General features: G+C 41.9%; 1 protein-coding gene across 2 annotated transcripts; it reads left to right on the top strand.

Moving 5' to 3' along the window:
* The first annotated feature begins 581 nt into the window (after positions 1 to 581).
* LOC110499840 (troponin I, slow skeletal muscle) lies at positions 582 to 7,996 on the top strand. 2 transcript variants are annotated; one of them, XM_090200921.1, is made up of 7 exons: positions 582 to 692; positions 2,575 to 2,619; positions 3,094 to 3,135; positions 3,321 to 3,452; positions 5,818 to 5,907; positions 6,162 to 6,350; positions 6,771 to 7,996. In XM_090200921.1, exons 2-7 carry the CDS (start codon positions 2,596 to 2,598, stop codon positions 6,867 to 6,869), a joined length of 576 nt encoding a protein of 191 aa, XP_090057047.1. In that variant the 5' UTR covers positions 582 to 692; positions 2,575 to 2,595; the 3' UTR covers positions 6,870 to 7,996. The 2 variants fall into 2 exon arrangements, with proteins under 2 accessions (XP_090057047.1, XP_090057049.1); XM_090200923.1 differs by lacking the exon at positions 582 to 692 and adding an exon at positions 943 to 2,291.
* Positions 7,997 to 8,462: the final 466 nt, after the last annotated feature.

Raw genomic sequence — 8,462 nt, 5'->3', positions numbered from 1 at the left:
AGATTCTGGAGAGGCGCCTGAACCAGCGGTTTCCACCACCATCAACAAAACACCAAAGGATGGAACTTCTTGTTCCAGACACCTGTAGAATCTATGCCAAGGTGCATTGAAGCTGTTCTGGCCCAACGCCTTATTAAGACACTTTATGATGGTGTTTCCATTATTTCGGCATTTACTTAAATTTTATGATAATCAAAATCACAAGAACCAATATAAACATGTATTCTTTTCATTTCAGGACAAGATGATCACTTTCATAGGCTTTAATGAGAATATAAACCACACAAGTGAAAAAGAGGATGTATCCTCCAAATCAACAAAATAACCCAAACAACATTACCCTGTTCATTTACAGTGTTCCATAGGAACAAGGGCTTTTTGCAAAAGGCAGCGAGAGGAATTCACAGAAGTTTTCAGACAATGCCATTAAGGCATTGGTCATGATTTATTATTACATTTTGACCTGCATTGTCACAATGTCACAGGAGGTTATATTTCATCCCTGGTGTCCAGCCAGCCCATTCCTGCAGGACTCTGGTGCTAGGCTATATCTGTTGTCCACCCGCTGCCCAGCCCTGCCCAGACCCACATAAAAGAGAAAATCCCCCCCATTGTCTCAGATCCCTCTGTTGTTTGAGCAAGACAGAGAGAGAGTACTGTACCCGACCCGACTGTGGTCCACCCTATTCCAGGTAATACTCATTTGGGTTGGGGATTCTGTGATTCAGAATCAAACTTAAGTATTTATTAAGTAAATGACTTAAGAATTTATTTAGTTTACTTAATAATGACTTAAGTGAATGGTGGCGTTTTGTTGCTGTTGTCAGTGATTTGAAATGATCTGAGGGTTTCAGGCTGATCAGGTGATTCAACAAAGGGAAGGTGCCCTAATTGAATCGCCTGGATCGGATTTCAAAATCACATTTTCTCTCTCCAACCAAGGTTTTCATAATGGCTGATGAGTGAGTATTGTTATCTGGGACAATAGGTCGGCTTGACTGTTGATTAATTATGCATATAGCTCCCTTCAAGTACATTTTTTTTAATAATACCGCTTTAATGATTGTGTATAGCTCAATCTCAGTGTGTTATCTATTTAAAAATACATCATAGTATCTGTTATAAATATACGTAGCCTAAGCCTTATTATAATGAAGTGGACCTATTGTCTTGAGATGACAAGCCATTTGAGTCTTACAGCAGCATGTTGTAGCCTAAGTAAAAATGTACGTAATGTAAGTATATAATAACTGCTTTTGGGAGTATGATACGTGTGTTCTACCTATTGTCTTGAGATGATAAACCATTTAAGTCTTACAGTAGCAGCATGTTGTAGACCCTAGTTATAATGTTAAAATGTATGTATGTTAGAATAACTGCTTCTGAGGGTATGATACGTCTGTTCTACCTGATTGTGGATCTCTTGCAACTTACATTCTCTTGCAAATGACACAGAATGACTATGTTAATTAAGCTGCCAGTTAGCCATACACAGAGCTAAAACTGAGGGGATGCTACAATGCTATACGCGGCAGAATGGCATTTTCCTGTAGTGTCCTTTTCCTAATCCATGGGTAAAATGATGATGGGGCTTGGGGACAAGGCTGCAACTGTCTGTCTGTCTGTCTGTCTGTCTGTCTGTCTCTCTGTCTCTCTCTCTGTCTGTCTGTCTGTCTGTCTGTCTGTCTGTCTGTCTGTCTGTCTGTCTGTCTGTCTGTCTGTCTGTCTGTCTGTCTGTCTGTCTGTCTGTCTGTCTGTCTGTCTGTCTGTCTCTGTCTCTGTCTGTCTGTCTGTCTGTCTGTCTGTCTGTCTCTCTGTCTCTCTCTCTGTCTGTCTGTCTGTCTGTCTGTCTGTCTGTCTGTCTGTCTGTCTGTCTGTCTGTCTGTCTGTCTGTCTGTCTGTCTCTCTCTCTGTCTGTCTGTCTGTCTGTCTGTCTGTCTGTCTGTCTGTCTGTCTGTCTGTCTGTCTGTCTGTCTGTCTGTCTGTCTCTCTCTCTGTCTGTCTGTCTGTCTGTCTGTCTGTCTGTCTGTCTGTCTGTCTGTCTGTCTGTCTCTCTGTCTCTCTGTCTGTCTGTCTGTCTGTCTGTCTGTCTGTCTGTCTCTCTCTGTCTGTCTGTCTGTCTGTCTGTCTCTCTGTCTGTCTGTCTGTCTGTCTGTCTGTCTGTCTCCTATTACAATGTAATGTCCCTCCAGCAGGTTACAAATTATGTTTTTCTTTTCACTAATGCTATTTTTTACTTATGTGTCTCCCTTGTCTTTTTGTGCCCATAAACCTGGTCAAATTTAAGTGAGGTAAGTCTTTTAATGTTTATAAATTCACCGTCATCACCATCATCATCATCATCATGACCATCGTCATCATCATCATATTAGATTTAGGACACCAAAATTCTTCATTCTATTTTGACTTGTATGTCATGCCAAGCATTTCTTTCACGTCTAGTTGAATCTTACATGCAATGTTGAACAAAGTCCAATCAATCAGGAGACACATTTTTCAGGCTACCTCTCGTAGAAGTGTGTATACTTCGATAATTTTGAACAATGTTCTGACATGTTCCCTCTGTCCCTGTAGGAGCAAGACAAACCCAGGCCAATGAATCCCAAGTTAATTGACAAGGTGAGCTAGAGCCAGAACTAGAGACAGTCCTGGTTCAACAGTGTTAATCCCTATATAGAGAGGGAACACGTTGTCCCAAGGTTGCCACTTCAGTCTTATCGGTTATTGTCAGCAATCAAGGGCAATGTTTTTTGAGTGACCACATTCCGACTAAACTGTAACTGGCTCCCTGTATGGATAAACTTATGCTATAAAGAGAGTAAAAAGTTTACTCAATGGAGAATCTCTATTGAAAGAGTTTTTCATTCTGGGACTAGTTGTGTCCAGGAACAGGCCCATTTGTAGGCCAATGCTTTAGGTCCATAGTAGATTTGTTGTGAGTGGCAGTTGTGTGACCACCTAAACCTTTCTGGGACAACACAAAAATGTCCCAATAAATGAATAGGTCATCGATCTTGACAAAATCGATTTTCACTTTTAAGTATACAGCACTGGGCACACATTTGCAATAACATTGTGTCCTTTTCCCAACAGCCGAAGTCGAAGATTACGGCTTCGCGTAAGCTCTCCCTGAAGGTAAATTACCATGCATTATGTTAACAATTAACATTGATTATAACTAAGTCATTCTTTATTATGGATACAGCTGTAGTGACACCGTGAAGCATGGAGGACGACTAACTACTGCATGGTGGTATTAGACTGGGTCCTCCGCCTCTGGCCCACCCCTGGAATGACGGATCTTTCTCTCGTCCAATCAGATCATGCTGCTCACCAGGGCGATGGAGCAGCTGGAACAGGAGACGCAGGACAGGGATGAGGAGAAACTGAGCTACCTGGGAGAGCGACTGCCCCCCTTGCAGTTCTCTGGACTGTCATTGGCTGAGCTACAGGTGAGAGACAAGCAATACGACTGGGCCAAACTAGTGGGCCAATCACAAAGCTAAACAATGAGACTGTAACTGAACAACACTCAAGTAAATATTCCAGCATGGTTATTCTGTTCAATATACAGTACCAGTAAAAATTTTGGACACACCTACTTATTCAAGGGTTTTTATTTATTTTTGTACTAATTTCTACATTGTAGAATAATAGTGAAGACCTCAAAACTATGAAATAACACACATGGAATCATTTAGCAACCAAAAAAGTGTTAAACAAATCAAAATATAATTTAGATTTTAGATTCTTCAAAGTAAGCACCCCTTGCATTGATGACAGCTTTGCACACTCTTGTCATTCTCTCAACCAGCTTCATCTGGAATGCTTTTCCAACAGTCTTGAAGGAGTTCCCACATATACTGAGCATTTGTTGTATGCTTTTCCTTCACTCTGCGGTACAACTCAACCCAAACCATCTAAACTGGGTTGAGGTCATCTGATGCAGCACTCCATCACTCTCCTTCTTGGTCAAATAGCCCTTACACAGCCTGGAGGTGTTTTGGGTCATTGTCCTGTTGAAAAAACAGGTAGCCATGCTGGTTAAGTGTGGATAAGTGTGCCTTGAATTCAAAATAAATCACAGACAGTGTCACCAGCAAAGCACCATCACACCTCCTCCTCCATGCTTTACGGTGGGAACCACAAATGCAGAGATCATCCGTTCATCTACTCTGCGTCTCACAAAGACATGGCGGTTGGAACCAAAAATCAAACATTTAGACTCATCAGACCAAAGGACAGATTTCACCTGGTCTAATGTTCATTGCTTGTGTTTATTGGGCCAAGCAAGTCTCTTCTTATTATTGGTGTCCTTTAGTAGTGGTTTCTTTGAAGCATTTCTACCATGAAGGCTTGATTCACGCAGTCTCCTCTGAACAGCTGATGTTGAGATGTGTCTGTTACTTGAACTCTGTGAAGCATTTATTTGGGCTGCAATTTCTGAGGCTGGTACTTTAACTTATTCTCTGTAGCAGAGGTAACTCTGGGTCTTTCTTTCCTGTGGCGGTCCTCATGAGAGCCAGTTTCATCATAGCAGAGGTAACTCTGGGTCTTTCTTTCCTGTGGCAGTCCTCATGAGAACCAGTTTCATCATAGCAGAGGTAACTCTGGGTCTTTCTTTCCTGTGGCGGTCCTCATGAGAGCCAGTTTCATCATAGCAGAGGTAACTCTGGGTCTTTCTTTCCTGTGGCAGTCCTCATGAGAACCAGTTTCATCATAGCAGAGGTAACTCTGGGTCTTTCTTTCCTGTGGCAGTCCTCATGAGAGCCAGTTTCATCATAGCAGAGGTAACTCTGGGTCTTTCTTTCCTGTGGCAGTCCTCATGAGAGCCAGTTTCATCATAGCAGAGGTAACTCTGGGTCTTTCTTTCCTGTGGCAGTCCTCATGAGAGCCAGTTTCATCATAGCAGAGGTAACTCTGGGTCTTTCTTTCCTGTGGCAGTCCTCATGAGAGCCAGTTTCATCACAGCACTTGATGGTTTTTGCTACTGCATTTGAAGAAACTTTTAAAGTTCTTGAAATTTTCCAAATTGACTTAAAGTAGTGATAGACTGTCATTTCTCTTTGCTTATTTGAGCTGTTCTTACCATAATATGGACTTGGTCTTTTACCAAATAGGGCTATCTTCTGTATACCACCCCTACCTTTTCACAACACCACAACTGATTGGCTGAAATGCATTAAGAAGGTAAGAAATTCCACAAATTAGATTTAAACAAGGCACACCTGTTTATTGAAATACATTCCAAGAAACTACCTCATGAAGCTGGTTGAGAGAATGCCAAGAGTGTGCAAAGTTGTCATCAAGGCAAAGGGTGGCTACTGATGTAGAAGGGCTATATAAATAAATTTGATTTGAAATTTGATTTGATACTAAAGAATCTCAAATATAAAATATAATTTGATTGTTTTAACATTATTTTGGTTACTACATGATTCCATATGTGTTATTTCATAGTTATGATGTCTTCACTACTGTTCTACAATTAAGAAAACAGTAAAAATAAAGAAAACCCTTGAATGAGCAGGTGTGTCCAAACTTTTGACTGGTACTGCATCTCAATGAGATTTGATTCTTCACTCTTAGACAAAAGGGTTCCAAAGGAGTTATTTGGCTGTCCCCATAGAAGAAACCTTTGTGGTTTCCAGGTAGAACCCTTTTTGGGGCCCTCTGTGGAAAGGGTTTTACATGGAACCAAAAAGGGTTCTTCAAAGGATTCTCTCCTATGAGGACAGCCGAAGAACCCTTTTAGGTTCTAGATATCACCTTTTTTTGTGTATATTTAATCTTAGTATGTTTATCTATTTTTTTCAGGACCTATGCAAGCAGCTCCATGGAAAGATAGATGTGGTAGATGAGGAGAGATACGACTGTGAGGCCAAAGTGACCAAGCACAACAAAGATGTAAGTCTTCGGCCCTTTGGGTGAGATGTTATCCTCAGGTCCTGCCTCTTGTGGAGGCAACAAATGGGTGTTAGTCTCAGTTTTGCAGCTGGGTCAGGGCCAAATCAATGGTCTGTGCCAGTTCCTGGGGTTGGCCCTGGCCAGGATTGGAACACAGGTCCAGCAAGTATCAAACCAACACTTCTTGAAGAGGTTGCTAGGTGTTGGCTTACGTTGCCATAATATTTAATTGTAGATTTCGATTAAATCTACAGATCCATGAGTTGAAGTTGAAGGTGCAGGACTTAGGAGGGAAGTTTAAGAAGCCCGCCCTGAGGAAGGTGCGCGTCTCTGCAGACGAGATGATGAGAGCTTTGCTGGGAACCAAACACAAAGGCTCTATGGACCTCAGGTCCAACCTCAAGTCTGTCAAGAAGGAAGACACCAACAAGGACAAAGACAAGGTAACTGGGACTTGGGCCATGTACAAATACTTTACCAATGCATCCTTCCTTTCTACTGAAGCTTTAAGTTAGCTCACCTTGAAATTTGAAACCTCTCTGGCACTAGTAAGCACTGGCTTGTGCGGAGATGGCGTGGTACTGGAAACCATGCTACTATGGACCTCCAAGCATTTGCATCTAATGGTTAAACTGAGAGTATCTGAGACCATAACATTAGCTTATTATAGTAGCTAGCTAGCTAATCAAACATGAGTTAGCATAGCACTACTCTTTATTTGTTTTCCCTCTACACATTGTATGGGGATAGTTTGTAATGTGGCCACCTGAGACAAGTCTCCACGAACACAAGGAAGCCTGGGCGCTAAAGCTAGTTAAATGCTGATGTCTGACAGCACAGTATTTGTTCCTCTTCCCTCTCAGGTGCTCACGTCTGAGGTGACCGACTGGCGTAAGAATGTGGAGGCCATGTCTGGCATGGAGGGCCGCAAGAAGATGTTTGACGCATCTGGCGGCCAGTAAGCCATGCTACAGCCTTGGGACAGGAACCACGCGCAGGACATGGTCTAGAGAGGAGGAAGAGGAGGAGGAGGAGCTGTGTAGTCCCTGAAAGTGCCCCGCCACACACCCTACCACAGTACAAAGGCAGCATGGGGTTAAATTGTGAGGAGTCCAGTGCTGAGCAGTCCATTAGATGGATTTGTAGTTTTGTAAAACAGGTTGTAGTTCTCTGCTGGAGTGGAAGGGTTTCTATAAGAGTTTTACAGAGCCTGCGATTTCTTTCAGGTACTACTTACCAAATATTTTACCACCCTGTATAAACTCGTTTTGGAACCCAACCCAATATAAACAGTATACCACAAAGCCCTCAGATGAGACTTTATTAGGTAGTCTTGGAAACCCCCCAAAAAATATTGCGTAATTGTGTCAAACGCTCAATTAAGTTGTGGGGAGATATGTATGAGATAAGATACTAACAAGACTAGCAAAGTCTTCACCCCTTAAACGGAAACTCTCAGCTAAAGCACCATCTTCACCCAATCCTGATACGTCCAAATAACCAGTGACGGAAAAGCACCGAACTACTGCTCCTCGTTAGTCGTCACATCCCACCAACTTTTGACAGACGTTACGATAACATTTATGTTCCATAATCTGTCCACGAGAGATTAGGAATTGCTGCGTTTATAAAGCACGTGAAGATGTGAACTACCTAAACACGATGAAGTTCCATAAAAGTTAAGTGAATGATTGGAGTAATGTAGAATAGTGAAGTCATCATAGTCCTCCACTGAGTCAAACCTTTAGGCTGATAGTCTTACAGAAATAGGAAAGGCTTGAGGCTGATGAACGTTTACAGTTGTCAATATCATGATGATTTCCTAACTAATTAAGCAACATGTTGCTCTCTCGGACTCGGACTCCCTCAGGGCTGATGTCAATGGTAAAACCGCATGATTTAACCCTTCGCTGACATCCTCGCACATGATCTCTCCACCCTGTCATTGACGACTTAGCCTATCACGCTGGGACAGTTAACCACTTCTTGAAAAGCTGTGTGTGGTGCATATCTCACTATTGCTATTTATTATGGAAGATTAGATGTATGTGTCTTTTATTTATGGCATTATAAAACATGAATCACCAAAGGATGTCCTTGGTTTGTTATGCGAACTCACATCAGTGTCTATTTTCTATTGTCTGGTACTCAGTGATCTAATAGAGGCATGAATGGCCATGGGTAGCAGCTTAAAGGGATAGTTCACCCAAATTACAAAATGACATGTTGTTCCTTACCCTGTAAGAAGTCTATAGACAGGGTATGACAGCAATCATATTGGTTTGGAAACCAATATGTCATTTTTTGTAATTTGTGTTAACAGTGTTGATGGATTTGGCAAACGATAGATTGACAATGCCATTGAAAAACAAGGGGTTGGGCGATACTAGGGGTTATTCATCTGCTACTTTGTAAACTTCAAATGGAAGTTGCCTACAGGCGAGGGAAAAACACTTTGACAATGACCTTCAGTCAAAAGGTTGTGATCCAGCAGCACAGTGTTTCATGTCCCAGGAAACACATTCATATGATAAAGTAGTGATCTTCTGGATGAC

The sequence above is a fragment of the Oncorhynchus mykiss genome, chromosome 15, assembly GCF_057628025.1.
Source record: "Oncorhynchus mykiss isolate SJ-2025 chromosome 15, ASM5762802v1, whole genome shotgun sequence".
In the NCBI taxonomy this organism is placed as follows: Eukaryota; Metazoa; Chordata; class Actinopteri; order Salmoniformes; family Salmonidae; genus Oncorhynchus; species Oncorhynchus mykiss.
The sequence above is the reverse complement of the archived record's forward strand: the minus strand, read 5'-3'. Positions and strand labels throughout refer to the sequence as shown.